Here is a 27,052-nt window from a genome sequence, read left to right on the forward strand (position 1 = left end):
AATTAGAAAACTGCTTGCAGGGACCTCTCTGGTGGTCCAGTGGTGAGGACCCTGCTCCACCGCAGGTGGTCGGGGGACTAAGGTCCCACACGCCACATACACACACACAAAAAAAACGAAAATTGCCCTTTGGCAGCCATCATCATAACCGATTCAAGCAAGAAACATCAGTAAATGCAAAATGGGAGCATGAGAGGGGTGGGGAGGGGCTCTCCAGGCTGACACAGTGCACCACGAGTTCCAGCAAGTTCCCACAGGAAAAGTGTGCCTGCGCAGAAGGAACCCTGCAGACCACGTCTCCATCAAGGGACTGAAATCTCCCCTCCAAGAAAGGGGACCAGTGGCCATCAGGACCCTTGCTGGGGGGCACCAGTGCGGGATCCTAGGCCACCGTCCTGAGGAGACATCACATAAAGGCAAATTGGGGGGCCCTTCTGGGGGCGGAATCTTCAGAAATATTGAGGTCAGAATGTCTTCCTACTGGAGGCAGGACAACCCTCTGTAACCACCCCAGGTGGGACCCTCTTGCTATAAAGTGTCACCAGATAATGGGGGGGAAGGGGACACTGAGGATTCTTTGTGCTGTTTTTGCAAGTCTTCTGTAAACTTGAAATTCTTTCGAAAGTTAGAAGCTTTAAAAAACTAAATGGACGATACAGTGATAGACAAAGGCAGGGCCACCAGGGGTGCCCCAGGCTGGTGAGCAGCAGCCCAGATGCTGGCTGGCGCACAGCGGGGCTGCCAGGACAAGCTCCGGGTGGAGTATCTCTCTAGGGGGTGGGGTCTGGGGGGATGCTTGTAGGAGAGGCATAAAGATTTAAAAATCGTTTCGGTTGCTCCATGGGGGCACAAAGAGCAGGAAAAAAGGAAGAAGCAGCTGATTTCATGGTTCCTAAGAACTCAGACAAACATGGAGAAAGTGAAAAACACTGAACAAAAAGGGAAGTCTTGGCTACCCTTCCCTTTTTAGGCAGCTTGAAAGTCAAGTGCCAAGTGTGGTTCTCCATCTCAAGGCCCCACCACCACCCTCAGCCGGCCCGAACTCACTCGCTCTGCTGTAGCACCGCCATCATCCGCGACTGCAGATCCCACTCATTCTTCAGCTCCGAGCACAGGCGCTGCGACGCTGCCTCCAGGCGCCCCATGGCTGCCCTGGGGACCGCAGGGACAGTGGCAGTCAGGGCCTTGGGGTTGCCGGCCCCCAGCCAGCCATGCCTTCACCTGACTTTTCGCTTGTAGGAGATGAGTGGTCAGCTGGGTGGGCAGAAACGGGGCCGAAGGCAGGCTTCTGCTGGGCCTACCCTCACTGACCTGACCACGCTGCCTTTACCCGCTACACTGGCCTCTCTAACAAGGATGGGGAGCTGGGCCCTGGTTGCCAGCTCCTCAGAGCAGCAGGCCCAGCCTGGTTTTGGCCCAGGAAGAACCCAGCATACTCACCTGCCAACCAGAAGCATCCCGAGGACAAAAGCCACCAAGAGGCCTGCCCTTGGCAAGAAATCCCCTTGAAATTTCTACTTCAAGTCCCTCTGAGCCCAGTTATGCTCTGATGAATGGGGTGGGTGGGAATGGGGTAGGACACGTAGATGCACCGCCCCTAAATACCCCCTCTAAGGGCAGAAGTGGGTGGGGTCATCTCTATGAGAATGGCCTTGAGTGACACTGACCAGATGGCTCTGGTCTGCAGGCCCGTGACCTGGCGCCATCTGGGGCCCTGCGCTGGATGCTCCTCCCCACCCCTACCTAGCCCACCCTGGTGCCCTTGCTCCAGTGCCGTGTGGCTGCTGTTTCTACCACTCAGGTCCCAGCCTGTGGGTCGCCTTCTCAGGGAGGCCCCCCTGGACACCCGTATCAAAGTGACTGCCCTCCTGGGTCGTGGCCACCTGACTCCTGGTGTCTGCTGCAGCTGTTAGATTCCCACAAGGGCAGGAGATGGGTCCATTCCCTTGCCACGGGTGCAGCGGGTGCTAGATGCGGGTCACAATTGGGTGGACACGGCTCCTTGCTCACGCACTGGCCCCAAGGCCCCACCTCCAACCTCTGACCTACATGTTGTTGGCCGCCTTCTCTGCAGCCATCTCGGCTGCCACACTCTCCTGCTGCTTGACCAGGAGTTCCATCCTCCTGCGGCAGGCACGTAGCTCCCCTCTGGAAGTTGAGCCAGAATCAGGGTGAGTGGTCCCATGTACCCCAGGCCTCAGTCTCCCTCTCCTTGGGTGGGACCAGGCCTGGGGTGGGTGACCTCTCCTCCTCCATCTCACACATTCAGGAGTGAACTTTCATGTCATCCACACGGCAGTGTTACTGCTGGTCAGATAAGAGTGGACGGCAGGGAACCCCTATGGCCAGGGCACCCACACAGCCTGGGGCAGGGGGCCAGCTGGCCCACTCACCTTGTCTTCTGGATGAAAAGGTCTTTCTCTTCATGCAGCTGGTCCAGGTGGCTCAAGTCCCTGCGCAGCAGGGAGGCCTGCATTTTTTCCTGGGCAGTCCACCTCTGCTTCTGCTTGTCCTTGCTCTGCTCTATTCCTGGACTTGAAATGGAAAGGACACCTGCTACCCTTGTGTGGGGGCCATGTCCCCTCCACCGTACTGTCCAGAATACAGAGGTCCCCTCACCCTGTCCTCACCCGGGTCAGTTACCAGGAGCTTCCCAGGCCGGCCTTCTGCTCAGCCTCCCTGGGGACACAGTCCAGCACAACCTCTGGGTCCTCCAGCTCCTCTGTATCTAGACATCAAGCAGGAGAAAGCAGATAGAGACCCTTGAGCCTGAGGCTCCTGGATAAATCCTGACAGGTGCAGCAGTTCTCAAAACATGGCCCGGGGAACCCTTTCCAGGGGTTGGCACTTCAAAGCTATTTTTGTAACAACAGCAAAACACTGCCTGTCTCTTCCGCCCTGAGCTTGGTGAGTGTGGCGTGGAATAGGGTAACAGGCAGGAAGGCCAGGGGTCTCCAAACAGAGGAAATAGAGTGCAAGTGTCAGACATTTTTTTATCTTTCCCTTAAGCAGCAGGAGGAAACTACAAGTATCAGGATTTTTTTCCTTCTTTATACAAAATTAAAAGGAGGTTTCTCTTAAAATTCTGTTGCCATGATGACACCTGGTTCCACCTGAACTTAACTTTTCTCAAACCTTGAGCTGACCAATGCATTTTTCTTGTGCAAATGTTTTTCTTAAGCTATGTTAATAAAACTATGTATTTGCTTTGGAATTTGCCTTTCATCAAAATGGTTCCACCTAAGACTAACTTTTTTCCTTTCTCAAACCTTGGGCTGATAATAGCTCAACAAACCAGTATTCATATCAATTGTTTTATGGCCGGGGAAGGACACACCTCGGGCAGTCCTATCTCAAAAATGCCTATTGTGGGAGAGGGGCCTGGTGAAACTCCCTCACCCTTGAGGTGTCTCTCTTATCTGATTAATACCTTTCTAACAGACATAAAACAGTTTGTTAAAACTTGCAAGGGGGGCACTCTTTCTGCCCCCTTCTGATGTCTATGTCAGAAGCTTTGTCTATCTCTTTCATACTTTACTAAAACGGTATTACACAAAAGCTCTGAGCGATCAAGCCTTGTTACTGGGCCCAGATTAAATCCCTCTCCTCCAGAGGCCAAGAATCCTAGTGTCTTTCATGGCTCAGCAAAAATCTTTCAGAGTTTTCCAGAGGCCACATGACACAGGATACCACACCAGACTAGTGAGAGGCAGACATCTGCTCTTAGGCCAGGCTCAGCATGTTGCACCCAGCAGGTTCATTACTGCTATTTTAAGTGAGTAAATAAAATTTTTTTAGCTTTAGTTCTTAATGCAGTAAACATTGAAAGGTATAACTGATGTAAACCAGCGCTCTTTGGGTCTTCAGTAATTTTTTAGGAATATAATGGAGTTTCCTGACAAAAAAGTATGAGAATTATTGCCTTTGAGAATCACTGCCGATTTCTAGCAAAACACGGCTTATCTACAGTCCTTCATTAAAGCTCAGCAAAAGTGGCTGAAGAGAAGTTCTAAAAGGCACGAATCTACAGTCATGAGATGGGGGGCAGTAGGAGGGAGAAGGCAGCACAGCTTAGGGGCAGGGGCTCTCAGGTGTGGAAGTGGGTCCTAGGAGGGCAGGGACATCAGTGTCCCTGTAAAGGACACCGCTGGTATCCAGCACTAGCCCAAACCAAAGCACATCTTAGGACTTATTTTTTAATCCAAAAGTTTCCAGGAAAATAAAACAAGAACAGGTCACATTCAGAGGACTGGAGTAAACACGGCACCAGATTCCTTGACAGAGACGCTGGAAACCACAGTCGACACCTTCAGGGTCTCAGCCACATGGACCCTTCCTTCAATTAAAGACAGAATACTATAGGCTGCCTTTTTGAGAAAAATGTAAGCTTAAAAAATGTAGCTTCTGTGAAAAAAAAGGGAATTAAAGGGCCCCAATCAAGCCCATCCTGTGCCTTCTGTGCTGTGAAATGTATGTTCTTTATGAGGGGACCCTTCTTAATTACCATCTTCCATGAGCGGCTTGTCATCCAAAAGCTTCTTGTCATCTTCTTCCATCCTGGGGCAAAATCAGCTGCGAAAAGTTTACAAAGTATAGAGACAGATTTAAAAAACATTAAAAAAAAACTGGATTTCAAAGAATTAACCATTTCTTTTCTAAAAAGACATTAAGAAGAAGAGAGGCCACAGAATATGAGAAATTATCTTAGTACACAGATCTGAGGAAGGTCTCACACCCAGAATATTACAGATGTGTAAGGATTAGCACTTACACATCACCGCAGATGGTGACTGCAGCCATGAAATTAAAAGACGCTTACTCCTTGGAAGGACAGTTATGACCAACCTAGATAGTATATTCAAAAGCAGAGACATTACTTTGCCAACAAAGGTCCATCTAGTCAAGGCTATGGTTTTCCCAGTGGTCATGTTTGGATGTGAGAGTTGGACTGTGAAGAAAGCTGAGGGCTGAAGAATTGATGCTTTTGACCTGTGGTGTTGGAGAAGACTCTTGAGAGTCCCTTGGACTGCAAGGAGATCCAACCAGTCCATTCTGAAGGAGATCAGCCCTGGTATTTCTTTGGAAGGAATGATGCTAAAGCTGAAACTCCAGTACTTTGGCCACCTCATGCAAAGAGTTGACTCATTGGAAAAGACTCTGATGCTGGGAGGGATTAGGGGCAGGAGAAGAAGGGGACGAAAGAGGATGAGATGGCTGGATGGTATCACTGACTCGATGGATGTGAGTCTGAGTGAACTCCGGGAGATGGTGATGGATAGGGAGGCCTGGAGTGCTGTGATTCATGGGGTCGCAAAGAGTAGAGCACGACTGATTGAACTGAACTGAACTGAACTGAAGGATTAGCGCAGCAGAAGACGGTCTACAATCAAAGACGTAAAGGAGGACTCAACGGTGGGGTGGGGGCAAAGTCGTGGTGCATCAAGACCCACACCTGAGGGGAACCCCAAATTGAAGGACCATCATAATTGCAGAGGTTCTCCCCAAGGAGGGGGGTCCAAGACCCACATCAGGCTCCCCACCCTGGGGGTTGGCACCAGGAAGACAGGCCTCTGGACATCTGGCTTTGAAGGCCAGCATGGACTTCCCTTTGGGAGAGGCAGAGGCCTGTGGGAATAGCAACACTGCTCTTAGAGGACCTGCACAAAGTCCCATACACTCGGGGCCCCAAGCAGAAACAGGAAACTGAGAGGAGCCTGGGCCAGACCCACTGCTGACCTCAGGAAACCTCCTGGAGAGGCTGGAGGTGCGGGCAGCTCACCCTGGGAACAGGGACGCTGCCAGCAGCTGTTCTTGGGGAGCTGGTTCTAACATTAGGGCACAAGGCAGAGAGTGCCACATCACACTCCACCCTCCAGCTTATCAGTGCCAGGACCTGGCCTGCACACCAGTGAGCTGACACACCTACTCCAGGACCCCCAGGTCCTGCTGCCAGACCCACCATTGGCTTGACACCAATTCTGGAAGCCCTGGGCCCCAGCCCTGCCCTCCAATGGGCAGATGCCAGACCAGAACTACCACAGCCCCATGCTGTGCCATGTCAGGACCTAGCTTGCTCACCTGCAGGCCAACATCAGCTCCAAGACACCATGGAGCCCTCAGCCAGCCACCCCAGGATCTGGTCCCACTCACCTGCAGGCCAACATCAATTTGGGACATCCTAGACCCCTCAGCCCCACCCACCAGTGGCAGGTATACACACACACATACATCTGGGCCTCCTTAGTGGCTCAGGTGGTAAAGAATCTGCCTGCTATACAGGAGACTGAGGTTCAATCCCTGGGTTGGAAAGATCCGCTGGAGAAGAGAATGGCTACCCACTCAGTATTCTTGCCTGGAGAATTCCCTGAACGGAGGAGCCTGGTGTGCTAAAGTCAGACACAACTGGGCAACTAACACAAATATACAGACACTGCTATATATGAGTCTCGTGGTAACCACAAACTAAAAATCTGTAATAGATACACACATACAAAAGAGAAAGGAGTCCAAAGGTAACAATAAAGACAGTCATCAAATCATAAGAGAGAAGAACAAAAGAAGAAGAACAAAATAGAACTAAAAACACAGCCCTCAAACAACTAAATAGCAAGAAGTACATACCTATCAGTAACTACTTCAAATGCAAATGGACTAAATGCAGTAATTAAAAGACACAGAGTGACTGAATGGGCCCACATATATGCTGCCTCATAGCTCAGCTGGTTAAGAATCTGCCTGCAGTGCAGGAGTCTCCAGTTCAATTCCTAGGTCTGAAAGATCCCCTGGAGAAGGGACAGGCTACCCACTCCAATATTCATGGGCTTCCCTGGTGGCTCAGACGGTAAGGAATCTGCCTGCAATGAGGGAGACCTGGGTTCGATCCCTGGGTTGGGAAGATGCCTGGAGGAGGGTATGGCAACCCACTCCAGTAAAGAGCTTCCCTGGTAACTCAGCTGGTAAAGAAGCCACCTGCAGTGCAGGAGACCCTGGTTCAATTTCTGGGATGGGAAGATCCCCTGGAGAAGGGATAGGCTACCCACTCCAGTATTACTGGGCTACCCTGGTGGCTCAGATGGTAAAGAATCCACCTGCAATTCAGGGAGACCTGGGTTTGATCCCTGGGTTGGGAAGATCCCCTGGAGAAGGGAGTGGCTACCCACTCCAGTATTCTTGCCTGGAGAATCCCATGGACAGAGGAGCCTGACAGGCTACAGTCCATGGGGCCACAAAGAGTTGGACACAACTGAGCAACTTTCACTTCACAAGAGACTCACTTCAGATCTAGAGACACATACAGACTGAAAGACATGATGGAAGAAGGTATTCCATGCAAAATGGAAATGAAAGAAAGCTGGGTTATCAATAGTTGTATCAGACAAAGTAGACTTTAAAACCGGAGAAGGCAATGGCACCCCACTCCAGTACTCTTGCCTGGAAAATCCTATGAACGAAGGAGCCTGGTGGGCTGCAGTCCATGGGGTCGCTAAGAGTCGGATACGACTGAGCGACTTCCCTTTCACTTTTCACGTTCATGCATTGGAGAAGGAAATGGCAACCCACTCCAGTGTTCTTGCCTGGAGAATCCCAGAGACGGGGGAGCCTGGTGGGCTGCCGTCTATGGGGTCGCACAGAGTCGGACACGGCTGAAGTGACTTAGCAGTAGCAGCAGTAGACTTTAAAACAAAGACTGTTATTGTTACGACCAAACGGAGAAAACGGAGAAAAGCTGAGGCTCTGGGAACTCCCGCAGGAAGTGTAGCTCGACCAATCAGAAAAAATCCCCATAGCCCCCGCCTGCGCCAGACCCGAGCCAATCTAGATAGGGATGCGAGGTTTAAAAGTCCCGCGCGCGCGTATGGTTTAACCAATCAGCTATGCTGTTACAGAAACAAAGAACCGTCTGTATAAAAGTATATGTGATTCAGAGCTCAGGGCCTTTGTCAGATTCCACTGTGCTGGATGAAACCTAGGCCCGGGCTCGAGCTTGTAATAAACCCCTTTATGCTTTTGCATTGCTGTGGACGTCTTATTCTCTCAGTTTTGGGGACTCGGACTCTGGGCACAACATTATAAGAAACAAAGAAGGACCCTACATAATGATTGAAGGACCAAGCCAAGAAGATGATGAACAATTGTAAACAAATATGTACCCAATATAGGAGCCCCTAAAGACATAAAACAAGTATTAATATTAACAAACACAAAAGGAGAAACTGATAGTAACACGATAATAGTTGATGTAAGGGGGGGCTTTAACACCCCACTTACATTACTGGACAGGTCATCCAGACAGAAAATCAGTAAGAAAACACTGGCCTTAAATGACACATTAGACCAAAGGAACTTAAATAGATCTATATAGAACATTCCATCCAAAAATAGCAAATAATTTCAAGTGTACATGAAGCAGTCTCTAGGACAGATCACAGAATCCACATATCAAGTCTCAACAAATCTAAGAAAATTGAAATCATATTAGGCATCCTTTCTGACCACAAAACTATGTGACTAAAAGTCAACTACAAGGAAAAAACCACAGGAAACACAAACACAAGGAGGCTAAACAATATACTACTAAACAACAAATGGATCACTGAAGAGATCAAAGAAGAAATTAAAATTTTCTTCTAGGGACAAATTTGACCTAGGGACAAAGGAAAACAAACCAACAAAATCCAAAATCTGTGGGGTGCAGCAAAATCAGTTACAGCATGTAAGTTTACAGATGTACAGGCTTACCTCGAGAAACAAGAGAACTCTCAAATGAACAGCCTAAACCTAACCTAAAGCAATTAGAGAAAGAACAAGCAAAACCCACTTAGCACAAGGAAAGAAATCATGAAGATCAGAACAGAAATAAATGAAATAGAGACTTAAATAAACAATATCAATGAAACTGAGCTGGTTCTCTGAAAAGATAAATAGAATCGATAAATCCTGAGGCCAACTCATCAAGAGAAAAACAGAGAGAGAGCTCAAATCTAGAAATCAGAAGTTACAACCAGAAATACAGGTCAGTGCAACAGGATAGAAAGCCCAGAAATAAACCCACATGTTTATGGTTAATTAATCTACCACAAAGGAGGTAAGAATATACAATGGAGAAAAGACAGTCTCTTCAATAAGTGGTTCTGGAAAAACTGAACAGTTACATGTAAAATAATGAAATCAGAACTCTCATACCACACACAAAAATAAACTCAAAATGGATTAAAGACCTAAATATAAGACTGGATACTATACAACTTTTAGAGGAAAATACAGGCAGAATACTCTTGGACACAAATTGCAACATCTTTTTTGAACCATCTCCTAGAGTAATGAAAATAAAAACAAAAATAAACAAATAGGACTTAATTGAACTTTAAAGCTTTTGCACAGCTAAGGAAACCATAAACAAAAAGCAAAGACAGCTCAGAGAATGGAAGAAAATATTTGCAAAGGAAGCAACCAAGGAATTCATCTTCAAAACATACAAACAGCTCATGAAGCACAATATAAAAAACAAACAACTGGGGAGTGCCCTGACAGTCCAACGCTTGGGACTGTGCCTCCACTGAAGGGGGCACGGGTTCAATCCCTAGTCACTTGGTCAGGAAAGTGAGATCCCACACACTTGCAGCATGGCCAAAACAACACACACACACAAAATCCCACAAACAAACCCAACAAAAAAATGGGCAGACCTAACTAGATGTTTCTCCAAAGAAGAAATACAGATGGTCAACACACTTATGAAAAGATGCTCAACATCACTGATAATTAGAGAAATGAAAATAAAAAACTGTATGAGGTATCACCGCACACCGTTAAGAATGGCCATCATCAAAAAGCATACGAATGGTAAATGCTAGAGAGGGTGTGGAGAAGAGGGAACCCTCCTGAACTGTTAGTGGAAATGTAAATTGGTACAGTCACTATGAAGAATAGTATGGAAGTTCCATAAAAACTGAAAATAGGGCTACCATCTGATCCAGCAATCCCACTGGTGGGCATCTATCTAGAGAAAACCATAATTTGAAGATACATACATCCCAGTGTTCATAGCAGCACTATTTACAATAGCCAAGACATAGAAGCAACCTATGGTCCATTAACAGATGAATGGAAAAAGAAGTTGTGAGATATATATATATATATATATATATATATATATGATCATATACATACAACTGGCATCATAGAAATACAAAGCACCGTAAGAGATTTCCACAAAAAGCTATTAAAATAAATACTGTCAACAAACAGAACTCCAGGAGCAGATGGCTTCACAGGTGAATTCTACCAAACATTAAAGAGAAGAGTTAACACTTATCCTTCTCAAACCATTCCAAGAAAATATTACTCAACCATTAAAAAAAGAATGAAATAATGCCATATGCAGTGAGACTTCCATTCTAAGTAAGTCAGAAAAAGATGAATATCATATTATCTCACTCATATGTGGCATCTAAAAAAACACAATACAAATGAAATTATTTACAAAACAGAAACAGACTCACAGACTTTGAAAACAAACTTATGGTTAACCAAAGGGGAAACATGGCGGGAAGAGATAAAGTAGGAGTTTGGAATTAACATACACACAATAATATATGTAAAATAGACAATTAACAAGGATCTACTATATAGCACAGGGAACTATACTCAATATTCTGTAAAAAATTATATGGGAAAATAATCTGAAAAAGAATGGATATACGTATATCTGAATCACTTTGCTTTATAATCTGAAACTAACACAACAAAGTAAATAAACTATACCTCAACATAAAAATTAGGGGACTTCCCTGGTGGTCCAGTGGTTAAGAATCTGACTTTCAATCCAAGGAATGTGGGTTTAATCTCTGGTCAGGGAACTAAGATCCCACCTACTGTGGGGCAACTAAGCCTGAGCATCCCAACTATAGAGCCCACATGCTGGACCCCGTGCACCACAACTAGAGAGAAGCCTGTGTGCCTCCACGAAGAGCTTGTGCATTGCAACTAAGACCTGATACAGCCAAAAATAAATAAGTAAATGGATAATTTTAAAAATTGTAAAATAAAATAAATTAATTAAAAAATGTTACAACTGGCATCATAGAAATAAAAAGCACCATAAGAGATTTCCATAAAAAGTTCTTTAAAAAAAATACTGTCAACAAACAGAACTCCAGGAGCAGATGGCTTCACACATGAATTCTACCAAACATTAAAGAGAAGAGTTAACACTTATCTTTCTCAAACCATTCCAAGAAAATGCAGAGGAAGGAATGCTTCTGAACTCATTCTATGAGGCCAGCATCACCCTAATACTAAAAGCAAAGATATTACACACAGAAAATTACAGGTCAGTATCACTGATGAATATAGATGCAAAAATTCTCAACAAAATACCAGCAAACGGAATCCAACAATATGTTAAAAGGATCTCATACCATGATTAAGTGGGATTTATCCCAGGGATGCAAGGATGTTTCAGTATCCACAAATCAATGAATGTGAATACTCATTAGAAGGACTCATGCAGAAACTGAAGCCCCAATACTTTAGCCATCTGGTGTGAGGGAGCTGGATCACTGGAAAAGACCCAGATGCTGGGCAAGATTGAAGGCAAAAGGAGAAGTGGGTAGCAGAGGATGAGATGGTTAAATAGCATCACTGACTCAGTGGACATGAATTTGAGCAAACTCTGGGAGATAGTGAAGGATAGGGAAGCTTGGTGTGGTACATACAGTCCATGGGGCTGCAGCGTCGGACATGACTTAGCAACTGAATAGCACCACAGTCAAAGGCTTTAGTGTAGTCAATGAAGCAGGTGTAGATATCTTTCTGAAATTCCCTCGCTTTCTCTATAAGCCAACGAACGTTGGTAATTTGATCTCTGATTTCTCTGTCTTTTCTAAGCCCAGTTTGTATATCTGGAAGTTCTCAGTTCATATACTGCTGAAGCCTAGCTTGATGGATTTTGAGCATTACCTTGTTAGCATGTGAAATCAGTGCAGTTGTACGGTAGTTTGAACATTCTCTGGCATTGCTCTTCTTTGGGATTGGAATGAAAACTAACCTTTTCCAGTCCTGTGACCACTGCTGAGTTTTCCAAATTAGCTGACATTTTGAGTGCAGCATTTTAACAAAATCATCTTTTAGGATTTTAAATAACTCAGCTGGAATTCCTATCACCTCCACCAGCTTTGTTCATAGTAAAGCTTCCTAAGGTCCAGTTGAATTCACACTCTAATTCTAGGTGAGTGATCACACCATCATGGTTATCTGGATCATTAAGATCTTTTTTGTATAGTTCTTCTGTGTATTCTTTCCAATTCTTAATCTCTTCTGCTTCTGTTAAGTCCTTGCCATTTCTGTCCTTTATTGTGCCCATCCTTGCATGAAAGGTTCTCTTGATAACTCCAATTTTCTTGAAGAGATCTCTAGCCTTTCCCGTTCTACTGTTTTCCTCTATTTCTTTGAATTGTTCATTGAAGAAGGCTTTCTTATCTCTCCTTGCTATTCTTTGGAACTCTGAATTCAGATGGGTAAATCTTTCCCTTTCTCTATTGCCTTTTGCTTCTCTTCTTTTCTCAGCAATTTGTAAGGCCTTGCAGGCAACCACTTAGCCTTCTTGAACTTTTTTTTTTTAAGGATGGTGTTGGTCACTGCCTCCTGTACAATGTTACGAACTTTTGTCCATAATTCTTCAGGCACTGTGTCTACCAGATCTAATCCCTTGAATCTGTTTGTCTCCTCCACTGTATGATCATGAGCGATTTGATTTAGGTTATACCTGAATGGCCTACTGGTTTTCCCTACTTACTGTAATTTAAGTCTGGATTTTGCAATAAGGAGCTCATGAGCTGAGCCACAGTCAGCTCCAGGTCTTGTTTTCCCTGACTATACAGAGCTTCTCCATCTTTGGCTGCAAAGAATATAATCAATCTGATTTTGGTATTGACCATCCGGTAATGTCCATGTGTAGAGACATTTCTTGCATTGTTGGAAAGGGTGTTTGCTATGACCCGTGTGTTCCCTTGACAGAACTTGTTAGCCTTTGCCCTGCTTCACTGTGTACTCCAAGGCCAAATTTGCCTGTTACTCCAGGTATCTCTTGACTTCCTACTTTGCATTCCGGTCCCCTATGATGAAAAGAACATCTGGGGAGGAACACGATGGCAGAGGAGTAGGTGGTTGTGGAGTACATCTCTCTCCGTGGATACATCAGGAATACACTTTCAGACACAGAAGTGCTTGCAGAACACCAGCTGAGAGCGGACAGGAGTACCTGACCAATAAAAAAGAATATATAGAACCACGCAAAACTCGGTAGGAGGAAGGAACTAGGGGAAAAAACAGGAGGGTTAGTGGGACTAGACTTGCCCTCGGCGGGTGGGAGAACTGAAGAAGGGATCCAATCCCCACATCGGGGCAACTGTCTGAGTCCGAGGAGAAACATTTATTAAGGCTGAGAGTGAAACAGCTGACCTGTGACAGCCTAAATGGAATGAGAATCAGACAGTCCTTGCTGTAGCCATACATACCCCAGACAAGGGGGCAGGTCCCCTAGAAGGTGCAGTGCCTGGGAGCTGGAGTGTAGGGATTGTGGAGCAATCCCAAGGTGAGGGCTGTTGTTGACTGCAGAGAGATGGGCCACAGGGATGTGAGGGAGGAGTGTGGTGGGAAATGCCTTTGGAGGAAAGCCAGGCAGCCATGGAAGCAAGGTGCTACTGCTGAGTCATGTGTAGGGGATGGAGCCATCACGCTAGCCCCTTTCTCCCCACAGGCCAACAAAGGCAGCTGAACAATAGAGAGGCTGTCCAATCAAGCACCTGATGCACCAAACTACAGAGTAGGACCCCACCCAGGGTGCACATTTAAGTGCCTGATGCATGGAACAACAGAGAAGGACCTAAGGCAAGGGATCCCTCTAAGTGCCTGAATGGGCGGGGCTACAGAGAAAGACTAGGCAAAGAGGCCTTCTGATCACCAGCTACCAGATGCCTGAAAAAAGACTCTGATAGGGCTGCAACTCCTGCAGCTGAGGCAGTCTGTGTCCCTGCACACTTGGCGCGCCAGGATCCCTGCAACCCAAGCAGCTGTGCCAACTTCACACTCAACCCTCACTGGGGCAGAGCTGCCACAGGCAAAAAATGTCTTGCATCTATGCATGTGGGGCCGCTTGGGTTGTGTCTAACTCTTTGCAACCCTGTGGCTTGCTAGGCTTCTCTGTTAGTGGGGTTCTCCAGGCAAGAATACTGGAGTGTATTGTCCAATACTGGTTGCCATACCCTTCTAGAGCACTATATTTCCTGATGCCCTAGCTGCTAACTCCTCTGAGTGCCTGGTGCTGGCAGAACCCCTGTGACCCAAGCAGCTGCACCACCTCCACACCTGGGCCTCACAGGGGCAAATCCAAGTCCTCCAGGGCAGCCTCAGGAGCAGACTCCAGTAGATGACCCACGTTCAGAGGTGGAAATAAAACCACAATTGAAACCCAGGGGCACTGTGGCTAAGGAAGAAGACACAAAACCTTCCCACCAGCTGTACAAGCTTCAGATTAAATCCACACAATCAACTAGGCAGACTCTGTTTCTATTGAATATATAAAAGGACGCTGAAAGCTCCCACAAGAGAAAACACACTAGTTCTGATAGCTGTGGACATTGGAGGCAAGAACACACAGGAGTAGAACCAGATTAAAGTTTGAGATGCCCCCACAGAAGATCCAGAGACTAGCACAATGTTGGAGGGCATCCCAGGGAGGGGAGGTGGACTGTGACTCCCAGTGAAGGAAAGGAAGCTGACAGCAGAGACTCATGTAAAACATTTATTATTCTTATATTTTGACTTGTTCCATAGTTTCTTTTGGATTTTTTATCTTTCTTTTTTTTTAATCTTCTGTTGTAGTTGTCGATTTTATTAGCACTATGAGATCTAACTAAGCTTTTGAGTTTTTTTCCCAGTCACACTTTTTATTGCTGTTATAAACCTCTGCCTCTCAGTTGGCCTTTAACCTTGGAGTTCTATGGAGTTCTATAGTTTTCCTTTTCTATTTAATTTAATTTAAAAAATTTAAACCAATTATTATTTTTTCTACATTTAGTCCTTCGTTTGCTTTTCCTACCATTCTTTTCCCCTTGAAGTTAATCTTTAATATACATAAATCTTCTTTATCTACTTCTATTTAACCTTGCAGTTCTATTCTTTCTTTTCTTTTTTTTTTCTCACCATATTTGTTAGTTTTGTTTTCATTGCTTTATTCCCCAGTTGGCACCTTGCTTTAATTTTGTTTTCCAGTTTGTGCTTTAATTAGTTTTGCTCTTAACTGGTGGATATCATTTTTGGTTTCCTTTGTTTACCTGGTCAACTGTTGTACTTGTTGGACTGTTTTTATTTTGCTTATGGGTGTATATGTATATGTGCATATTTCATTATTTTAATTATTTGCCTGATTTTGTAACTGCCATTTATCTGGGGTTCACCTTTGGTTTCTCATTTATGGGTATTTGTTTTAATCCCATTTAACGCCATAACAAACCACCTGTAGAATCTCCGTTCCTGGCCAGAGATCAAGCCCTGAGCCTTTGGAGTGGGAGCACTGACTCCAAGACCCTAGACTGGTTACCAGAGAACTAACCGTAGGGAGTATCAAATAGTGAGAACTCTCACAAAGGAAACCACTTGAATACAAGACTTGGCATCACCCAACCATCATCCTGTGCAGGACGCCTCATCCAAACAACAAACGAGACAAAAATACAAACCCAATCATCAGCAGACAGATTAACCACTGGACCAAACTTAGGAGGGCAGAAACCAAAAGGAAGAAAGAATTCAACCTTGAAGCCTGGGAAAAGGAGACCTCAAACACAATAAGTTGAAAAAAAAATACTGAAAAGGCACAGAAATATTGCACAAATGAAGGAATAAACTAGAAACACACAAGCCCAAGTAAATGAAGAGGAAATAGGCAAATTACCTGAAAAACAATTCAGAATAATTATAGTAAAGATGATCAAAAACCTTGAAAATAGAATGGAGAAAGTGCAAGAATCATTTAACAAAGACCTAGAAGAATGAAAGTATAAACATACAAACAACACAATAACTGAAATTAAAAATACTCTAGAAGGAATCAATAGCAGAATATCTGAAGCAAAAGAATGGATCAGTGACCTGGAACCCAGAAATAAACCCATGCACCTATGGGTACCTTATTTATGACAAAGGAGGCAAGAATATACAATGGGGAAAAGATAGCCTCTTCCATAAGTGGTGCTGGGAAAACTGGACAGCTACATGTAAAAGAATGAAATTGGAACACTTCCTAACACCATACACAAAGATAAATTCAAAATGGATTAAAGACCTAAATGTAAGACCAGAATCTATAAAACTCTTAGAGGAAAACATAAGTGAACACTTGCTGACACAAATCAAAGCAAGACCCTCTATGACCCACCTCCTAGAGTAATGGAAATAAAAACAAAGGTAAACAAGTGGGACCTGATTAAACTTAAAAGCCTTTGCACAGTAAAGGAAACTACAAACACAGTGAAAAGACAACCCTCAGAATGGGAGATGGTAATAGCAAAGGAAACAATTGACAAAGGATTAATTTCCAAAATATATAAGGAGCTCATACAACTCAATACCAGAAAAACAAACAACCCAATCAAAAAGTGGGAAAAAGACCTAAACAGACATTTCTCCAAAGACCTACAGATGGCTAACAAACACATGAAAAGATGCTCAATATCACTCATTATGAGAGAAATGCAAATCAAAACTACAATGAGATATCACCTCACATTGGTGAGAATGGTCATCATTAAAAAGTCTACAAACAATAAACGCTGGAGAGGGTGTGGAAAAAAACAAACCCTCCCGGACTGTTGGTGGGAATGTAAACTGATACAGCCACTATGGAAGACAGTATGGAGATTCCTTAAAAAACTAGGAATAAAAGCACCATATGATTCAGCAATCCCACTCTAGGCATATACCCTGAGGAAACCAAAATTTAAAAAGACACAGGTACCCCAGTGTTCACTGCAACACTATTTACAATAGCTAGGACATGGAAGCAACCTAGATGTCCAGCAACAGATGAATGGAGAAAGAATTTGTGGTACATATACACAATGGAATATTACTCAATCATAAAAAGAAACGCATTTGAGTCAGTTCTAATGAGGTGGATGAACCTAGAGCCTATTATATAGAGTCAAGTAAGACAGAAAGAGAAAGATAAATATCGTATACTGATACATATATATGGAATCTAAAAAGGTGATACCAAAGAATTTATTTTCAGGCCAGCAGTGGAGAAACAGACATAGAGAACAGACTTACGGACATGGGGAGAGGGGAGGAGAGGGTATGATGTATGCAGAGAGTGACATGGAAACTGACATTACCATATGTAAAATAGATAGCCAATGGGAATTTGTTCTATGTCTCAGGGAACTCAAACAGGGGCTCTGCATCAACCTAGAGGGGTGAGATGGGGAGGAACATAGGAATGAGGTTCAAGAGGACAGGGACATATGTATACCTATGGCTGATTCATGTTGAGGTTTGACAGAAAATCAAAATTCTATAAAGCAATTATCCTTCAATTAAAAATTATATAAATTAAAAAAATAAATTACTTTTTTATCATATGCACACACACACACAAAAGAACATCTGTTTTTGGTGTTAGTTCAAGAAGGTCTTGTAGTTAGTTCTTCATAAAACCAGTCAACTTCAGCTTCTTCTGCATCGGTGGTTGGAGCATAGACTTGGATTACTATGATGTTGAATGGTTTGCCTTGGAAATGAACTGAGATCATTCTGTTGTTTTTGAGAATGTACTCAAATACAAAAGAGTGTTTTGGACAGTTTTTTTTTTTACTAAAGAGGGCTACTCCATTTCTTCTAAGGGATTCTGGTCCACAGTAGAAGATATAATGGTCATCTGAATTAAATTCGCCCGTTCCCATCCATTTTAGTTCATTGATTCCTAAGATGCTGATGTTCACTCTTGCCATCTCCTGTTTGACCATGTCCAGCTTACTTTGATTTATGGACCTAACATTCCAGGTTCCTATGCAATGTTGTTCTTTACAGCATCAGATTTCACTTTCACTACCAGACACATTGCAGCTGAGCATCATTTCCACTTTGGCCCAGACGCTTCATTCTTTCTGGAGCTATTAGAAATTGTCCTCCACTCTTCCCCACTAGCATGTTGGATATTTTCCGACCTAGGGGGCCATCTTTCAGTGTTATGTCTTTTTGCCTTCTCATAGTGTTAATGGGGTTCTCACAGCAAGAATACTTAAGTGGTTTGCAACCCCTCCTCCAGTAGACCACGTTTTGTCAGCAGTCTTCACTATGACCACTGGGCCTCCTGGGAAGCCCAATCACACAAGAAAAAGAAATAAAAGGAATACAAATTGGAGATGAAGAAGTAAAAGTGTCACTATTTGCAGGTGGCATGATACTATACACAGAAAATCCTAAAAACCCACCAAAAAATTACTGGACCTCATCAATGAATTCAGTAGAGTTCAGGATACAAAATTAATACACAGAAACCTGTTGCCTTTCTATACACCAGTAAACTATCAGAAAGAGAAATGAAGAAAACAATCCCATTTACAATCACACCAAAAAAAGACTAAAACACCCAAGACAAACTCTTAACACCAGGCTCCTCTGTCCATGGAATTTGCCAGGCAAGAGTACTGGAGTGGGGTGCTGTTGCCTTCTCCGAACTAAGGAAGTAAAACACCTGTAATCAGAAAATTATGAGACACTGAAAAAAGAAATTAAAGATGACACAAACAGATGCAAAGACATACCATGCTCATGGATTGGAAGAATATTGTTAAAATGACCATACTACTCAAGGCAATCTACAGATTCAGTGCCATCCCTATCAAAATACCAATGGCGTTTTTCACAGCACTAGAATAAAGAATTTTAAAATTTGTATGGCAACTCAAAGACCCCAAATAGCCAAAACAAGCTCTTCCCGACCCACGGATCGAACTCAGGTCTCCTGCATTATAGGCAGACGCTTTACCATCTGAGCCACCAAGGAATTCAAGGTAGAACTGAGTAAATTTGTAATTCTAAATGTTCATATCAGGAAAGGAGACAGGCTAAAACTTAATGTGCTAAATATCCAACCCAAGGGGTTATAAAAACAGCCGTGATATAAACCCAAAGAAAGCAGAAAAACAAAAAAGATCAGAAATTAAGGCTACAAAACAAACATGTGATAACGATGTTCCTCAAAGCCAGAAGTTTTTACTTTTGGAAGATTTATAAAATTGACAAATCTCCAATGAAAACGATAAATAAAAGAGAAGAAACAAGTCATCCATATAAGAAGAAAAGGGTCTGTAAACACAGACATGAAAAAAAATGTAACAATGTCATCAACAACTCTACAGTAATAAATTTGAAAATTGAGACAATTGACAAATTATTAGAAAAATAGTACTAAACAAAATTGTTCTGAGAACAAAAACTAGAAAACTTAAAAATTCCTGTAGGTGTAAAAGAAATTCAATCAATAAGCAAACAGTTTCCCTCCAAGAAAACTCTAGGCTCTGAGGCTTCCCTGTCCCATTCTGTCAGATGTCTGAGGTTCAGAATGCTCCAGTCTCACACACTTTCTTCCGGGAAGGAGAGGCAAAAGGCCCACTCCCTGCCTCATTTCACAAAATCACTCAACTTTTGCTACCAGAGCCCGAAAGTGAAAACAGGGAAAGAAAAATCACAGCCCAGTCTCACTCTCCAGTTGAAGAACCACCAGGCTCAGCCACACACATAGACGGATGACACATTACAACCAAGATGGATTTGTTCAGCCTTAGAAACCAGGTTGGAGAAGGCAATGGCACCCCACTCCAGTACACTTGCCTGGAAAATCCCATGGACGGAGGAGCCTGGTGGGCTGCAGTCCATGGGGTTGCTAGGAGTCAGACACGACTGAGCGACTTCACTTTCACTCTTCACTTTCACGCATTGGAGAAGGACATGGCAACCCACTCCAGTGTTCTTGCCTGGAGAATCCCAGGGACGGGGGAGCCTGGTGGGCTGCCGTCTATGGGGTCGCACAGAGTCGGACACAAGAGAAGTGACTTAGCAGCAGCAGCAGCAGAAACCAGGTCAATTCACCACAGAAACAGATTAAAGAGAAGAGAAGTATGTGACCAACTCAGTTCATGCAGAAAACGGCATTGAGGAGAGTGCACATCCAACACAGGTTTCTTAAAAACTTAGCAAATTTGCGTTAGAAATCAACTTCTTTAACGTGATAAGGAATGTCTGCCAACAAGGGGTTTTCCTGGTGGTCTCCTTCCACTGCAGGTGGCACAAGTTTGATCCCCAGTGGGGGAACTAAGATCCCGCAAGCCACTTGGCAAGACCCAAAAAAAAAAAATTATTAAAAGCATTTCCTTTAAGACTGAGAACAAAGCGAGGGTGCTCTCTAAAGCCACTGGGTCTTCCAACAGGATCACACAGAGAAGAAAGAAACATAAGGCGTGATGAGTAGAAGGGGAAACAGTGGTTAATTTCAGATAATATGATTGTGTATGTAGAAATCCAAATGAATACAGACATAAACTGTTACTGTTACTGAGACAATTTAGTAATGTTGCTAGATACAAATTCAATAATAAAAATCAAAGATAAGTCATCCTTATCAGGACAAATAATGAGAATAAGATTTGGAAAACTTATCATTTACAATCACGCCAGTAAAACCATAGTTCTTGGGAATAAATACAACAAAAAATGAGTAAGACCCCTGATGAGAAAATGATGAAGCCCATTCAGTTCAGTTCAGTCGCTCAGTCGTGTCCGACTCTTTGCGACCCCATGAATCACAGCACGCCAGGCCTCCCTGTCCATCACCAACTCCTGGAGTTCACTCAAACTGACATCCATCGAGTCAGTGATGCCATCCAGCCATCTCATCCTCTCTCATCCCCTTCTCCTCCTGCCCTCAATCCCTCCCTGCATCAGAGTCTTTCCCAATGAGTCAACTCTTTGCATGAGGTGGCCAAAGTACTGGAGTTTCAGCTTTAGCATCATTCCTTCCAAAGAAATACCAGGGCTGATCTCCTTCAGAATGGACTGGTTGGATCTCCTTGCAGTCCAAGGGACTCTCAAGAGTCTTCTCCAACACCACAGTTCAAAAGCATCAATTCTTCGGCCCTCAGCTTTCTTCACAGTCCATGGAAAGACCACTGGGAAAACCATAGCCTTGACTAGACGGACCTTTGTTGGCAAAGTAATGTCTCTGCTTTTCAATATGCTATCTAGGTTGGTCATAACTTTCCTTCCAAGGAGTAAGTGTCTTTTAATTTCATGGCTGCAATCACCATCTGCAGTGATTTTGGAGCCCAGAAAAATAAAGTCTGACACCGTTTCCACTGTTTCCCCATCTATTTCCCATGAAGTGATGGGACCAGATGCCATGATCTTCATTTTCTGAATGTTGAGCTTTAAGCCAACTTTTTCACTCTCCTCTTTCACTTTCATCAAGAGGCTCTTTAGTTCTTCACTTTCTGCCACAAGGGTGGTGTCATCTGCATATCTGAGGTTATTGATATTTCTCCTAGCAATCTTGAGTCCAGCTTGTGCTTCCTCCATCCTAGCATTTCTCATGATGAACTCTGCATATAAGTTAAATAAGCAGGGTGACAGTATACAGCCTTGACGTACTCCTTTTCCTATTTGGAACCAGTCTGTTGTTCCATGTCCAGTTCTAACTGTTGCTTCCTGGCCTGCATATAGGTTTGTCAAGAGGCAGGTCAGGTGGTCTGGTATTCCCATCTCTTTCAGAATTTTCCACAGTTTATTGTGATCCACACAGTCAAAGGCTTTGGCATAGTCAATAAAGCAGAAATAGATGTTTTTCTGGAACTCTGTTGCTTTTTCGATGATCCAGTGGATGTTGGCAATTTGATTTCTGGTTCCTCTGCCTTTTCTAAAACCAGCTTGAACATCTGGAAGTTCACGGTTCACGTATTAGGTGACATTAAACTGAAAGAAAGTGTTAGTCACTCAGCTATGTTGGACTCTGTGCAACCCAATGGACTGAAGCCTGCCAGACTTCTCTATCCATGAGATTTTCCAGGCAAAAATACTGGACTGGGTTGCCACTTCCTTCTCCAGGGGATCTTTCCAACATAGGAATTGAACCTGGGTCTCCTGCATTCCAGGCAGATTCTTTACCAGCTGAGCCAGCAGGGAAGCCTTGGGTAACATTAAATAAGACCTAAATAAAAGTGGCACAGTGGTAAAGAATCTGCCTGCTAATGCAGGAATCACAGGAGATACAGGTTTGATCCCTGGTTGGGAAGATCCCTTGGAGGAGGGAATGGCAACCCACGCCAGTAGTCTTGCCTGGAGAATCCCATGGACAGAGGAGCCTGGCGAGCTACAGTCCATGGGGTCGCAAAGAGTTGGACACAACGGAGAATGCACACAAATAAAAAATAAATGGAATGAATGACCTGGTTTCATCAATAAACAGAAGTCACTGGGTGATGGTGAAAGGGAAAGGGGGCTGTTTTAAATGTAAAAGGCGTAAGAGACAAGCCAACCACTTGCAGGGTGGGGGTCTCATTTGGATCCTAAGTCAAGCAAGAAAGTATAAAAGACATTTTTGAGATAAACTGTGGAAACAAACACCAGTTGGTATTAGATTTTATTAAGAAATCAATGTTAATTTTGTTGGAGTCAATGATGAGTTTGTGGTTATGCTAAAATGAGTCTTTATCTTTTAGAACTGTGTACTAAAGTGTTCACAGGTGAAACAGTGTACCTGAGATTTTCCTCAAAACACATCAGCCCAGTGCTAAAACTGAGGAGCAGTAGAAGCAATAGGTCCCTTCATGGATCATCATCGCCTTGTCATGGCGAAGAGGTTTGCATAATTCAATGAAGCTATGAGCCATGCACAGCAGCTGTGATGGTGCAGAAGCGCAGCCGAGAGGAGCTACTCCATGTCCAAGGTCAGGAGCAGCGGCTGCACTTTGCTGGAGCAGCCGTGAAGAGATACCCCACGTCCAAGGTAAGAGAAACCCAAGTAAGACGATAGGCACTGAGACAGGGCATCAGAGGGCAGACAGACTGAAACCACAATCACAGACAACTAGCCAATCTGATCACACGGACCACAGCCTTGTCTAACTCAGTGAAACTAAGCCATGCTGTGTGGGGCCACCTAAGATGGACAGTCATGGTGGAGAGGTCTGACAGAATGTCCACTGGAGAAGGAAATGGCAAACCTCTTCAGTATTCTTGCCTTGAGAACCCCATGAACAGTATGAGAAGGCAAAAAGATAGGACACTGAAAGCTGAACTCCCCCTGTCTGTAGATGCTCTATATGCCACTGGAGATGAGTGGAGAAACAACTCCAGAAAGAACGAAGGGATGGAGCCAAAGCAAAACAACACCCAGCGGTGGATGTGACTGGTGAGAGAAGCAAGGTCCAACGCTGTAAAAAGCAATAGTGCATAGGTCCATGAATCAAGGCAAATTGGAAGTGGTCAAACAGGAGATGATAAGACTGAACATCGACATTCTAGGGATCAGCAAATTAAGATGGACTGGAATGGGTGACTTTAACTCAGATGACCATTATATCTACTGTGGCAGGAATCTCTCAGAAGAAATGGAGTAGCCATTATAGTCAACAAAAGTGTCCGAAATGCAGTACTTGGATGCAGTCTCAAAAACGACAGAATGATCTCTGTTCGTTTGCAAGACAAACCATTCAATATCACGGTAATCCAAGTCTATGCCCCGTCCAGTAACGCTGAAGAAGTGGAATTTGAACAGTTCTATGAAGACCTAAAAGACCTTCTAGAACTAACACCAGAAAAAGATGTCCTTTTCATTATGGTGGCTCAGAGGTTAAAGCGTCTGCCTGCAATGCGGGAGACCTGGGTTCGATCCCTGGGTCGGGAAGATCCCCTGGAGAAGGAAATGGCAACTCACTCCAGTATTCTTGCCTGGAGAATCCCATGGACGGAGGCGCCTGGTGGGCTACAGTCCTCGGGGTCTCAAAGAGTCGGACACAACTGAGCGACTTCACTTTCACTTTCACTTTTCATTATAGGGGACTGGAATGCAAAAGAAGGAAGTCAAGAAACACCTGGAGTAACAGGCAAATTTGGCCTTGGAGTACAGAATGAAGCAGGGCAAAGGCTAATAGAGTTCTGGCAAGAACTGGTCATAGCAAACACCCTCTGCCAACAACACAAGAGAAGACTCTACACATGGACATCACCAGATGGTCAACACCAAAAACAGATTGATTATATTCTTTGCAGCCAAAGATGGAGAAACTCTACACAGTCAGCAGAAACAAGACTGGGAGCTGACTGGCTCAAATCATGAACTCCTTATTGCCAAATTCAGACTGAAATTGAAGAAAGTGGAGAAAACCACTAGACCATTCAGGTATGACCTAAGTCAAATCCCTTATGACTATACAGTGGAAGTAAGAAATAGATTTAAGGGACTAGATCTGATAGACAGAGTGCTTGATGAACTATGGATGGAGGTTAGTGACATTGTACAGGAGACAGGAATCAAGACCATCCCCAGGAAAAAGAAATGCAAAAAAGTAAAATGGCTGTCTGAGGAGGCCTGACAAATAGCTGTGAAAGAAGGGAAACAAAAAGCAAAGGAGAAAAGGAAAGAGATACCCATTTGAATGCAGAGTTCCAAAGAATAGCAAGGAGAGATAAGAAAGCCTTTCTCCATGATCATTGCAAAAAATAGAGGAAAACAATAGAATGGGAAAGACTAGAGATCCCTTCAAGAAAATTAGAGATACCAAGGGAACATTTCATGCAAAGATGGGCTCAATAAAGTACAGAAATGGTATGGACCTAACAGAAGCAGAAGATATTAAGAAGAGGTGGCAAGAATACACAGAAGAACTGTACAAAAAAGATCTTCATTATCTTCATTATCTTCAGATAATCACGATGGTGTGATCACTCACCTAGAGCCAGACATCCTGGAATGTAAAGTCAAGTGCACCTTAGAAAGCATCAGTACGAACAAAGCTAGTGGAGGTGATGGAATTCCAGTTGAGTTATTTCAAATCCTGAAAGATGATGTGTGAAAGTGCTGCACTCAATATGCCAGGAAATTTGGAAAACTCAGCAGTGGCCACAGGACTGGAAAAAATCAGTTTTCATTCCAGTCCCAAAGAAAGGCAATGCCAAAGAATGCTCAAACTACTGCATAATTGCACTCATCTCACACGCTAGTAAAGTAATGCTCAAAAAAAAAAAAAAAAAAAAAGTAATGCTCAAAATTCTCCAAGCCAGGCTTCAGCAATACGTGAACCGTGAACTTCCAGATGTTCAAGCTGGTTTTAGAAAAGGCAGAGGAACCAGAAATCAAATTGCCAACATCTGCTGGATCATCGAAAAAGCAAGAGAGTTCCAGAAAAACATCTATTTCTGCTTTATTGACTATGCCAAAGCCTTTGACTGTGTGGATCACAATAAACTGTGGAAAATTCTGAAAGAGATGGGAATACCAGACCACCTGACCTCCTTCTTGAGAAATCTATATGCAGGTCAGGAAGCAACAGTTAGAACTGGACATGGAACAACAGACTGGTTCCAAATAGGAAAAGGAGTATGTCAAGGCTGTATACTGTCACCCTGCTTATTTAACTTATATGCAGAGTACATCATGAGAAATGCTAGGATGGAGGAAGCACAAGCTGGACTCAAGATTGCTAGGAGAAATATCAATAACCTCAGATATGCAGATGACACCACCCTTGTGGCAGAAAGTGAAGAACTAAAGAGCCTCTTGATGAAAGTGAAAGAGGAGAGTGAAAAAGTTGGCTTAAAGCTCAACATTCAGAAAATGAAGATCATGGCATCTGGTCCCATCACTTCATGGGAAATAGATGGGGAAACAGTGGAAACGGTGTCAGACTTTATTTTTCTGGGCTCCAAAATCACTGCAGATGGTGATTGCAGCCATGAAATTAAAAGATGCTTACTCTTTGGAAGGAAAGTTATGACCAACCTAGATAGTATATTCAAAAACAGAGACGTTACTTTGCCAACAAAGGTCCGTCTACTCAAGGCCATGGTTTTTCCAGTGGTCATGTATGGATATGAGAGTTGGACTATAAAGAAAGCTGAGGGCCGAAGAATTGATGCTTTTGAACTGTGGTGTTGGAGAAGACTCTTGAGAGTCCCTTGGACTCCAGGGAGATCCAACTAGTCCATCCTAAAGGAGATCAGTCCTGGGTGTTCATTGGAAGGACTGATGTTGAAGCTGAAACTCCAATACTGTGGCCACCTGATGAGAAGAGCTAACTCATTTGAAAAGACCCTGATGCTGGGAAAGATTGAAGGCAGGAGGAGAAGGGGACGACAGAGGATGAGATGGCTGGATGCCATCACCGATTCAATGGACATGAGTTTGGGTGGACTCTGGGAGTTGGTGATGGACATGGAGGCCTGGCATGCTGCAGTTCATGGGGTCACAAAAAGTCGGACACGACTGAGCGACTGAACTGAACTGAATGAGCCATGCTGTGCAGGGCCACCCAAGATGGACAGGTCATAGTAGAGAGTTCGGACAAAACATAATCCACTGGAGGAGGGAATGGCAAACCATCCCAGTATACTTGCTGTGAGAAGTTCACTGTATAAAAGACCAAAAAGATACAACACCAAAAGATGAGTCCTCGTTCTGAAAGTGTCCAATATGCTACTGGGGAAGAGCAGAGGAGAATAACCAATAGGCCCAGAATGAATGAAGCAGCTGGGTCAAAGCGGGTACTAAGGTCAGGTGTGGATATGTCTGGTGATGAAAGTAAAACCTGATGCTGCAGAGAACAGTATTGTAAAGGAACCTGGAATAGGTCCATGAATCAGGGAAAACTGGATGTGGTCAAGTAGGAAATGGTAAGAATAAACATGGACATCCTAGGAATAGCAAACTAAAATGGACAGGAATGGGCCAATTTAATTCAGATGACCGTTATATTTACTACTATGGGCAAGAATCCCA

At 43.9% G+C, this 27,052-nt stretch overlaps 1 protein-coding gene across 5 annotated transcripts in view; it reads right to left on the bottom strand.

Annotated features, from left to right (window-relative positions):
• The window catches only part of CFAP74 (cilia and flagella associated protein 74), an 86,034-nt gene that overhangs the window by 51,423 nt on the left and 7,559 nt on the right, over positions 1-27,052 (bottom strand). For all 5 annotated transcript variants that reach the window (XR_005725065.1, XM_040264047.1, XM_040264046.1 and 2 more), the window contains exons 2-6: positions 4,505-4,572; positions 2,644-2,728; positions 2,394-2,534; positions 2,050-2,148; positions 1,048-1,152 (exon numbers count right to left, since the gene is read on the bottom strand). Coding sequence is in view for 4 of the 5 variants with exons in the window: in XM_040264047.1 (XP_040119981.1) it covers positions 1,048-1,152; positions 2,050-2,148; positions 2,394-2,534; positions 2,644-2,728; positions 4,505-4,556 (482 nt within the window). In the remaining variant the exon portion in view is untranslated. The remainder of the gene's footprint in view (positions 1-1,047; positions 1,153-2,049; positions 2,149-2,393; positions 2,535-2,643; positions 2,729-4,504; positions 4,573-27,052) is intronic.

Source organism: Oryx dammah, unplaced genomic scaffold, assembly GCF_014754425.2.
Source record: "Oryx dammah isolate SB20612 unplaced genomic scaffold, SCBI_Odam_1.1 HiC_scaffold_21, whole genome shotgun sequence".
Taxonomy (NCBI): Eukaryota; Metazoa; Chordata; class Mammalia; order Artiodactyla; family Bovidae; genus Oryx; species Oryx dammah.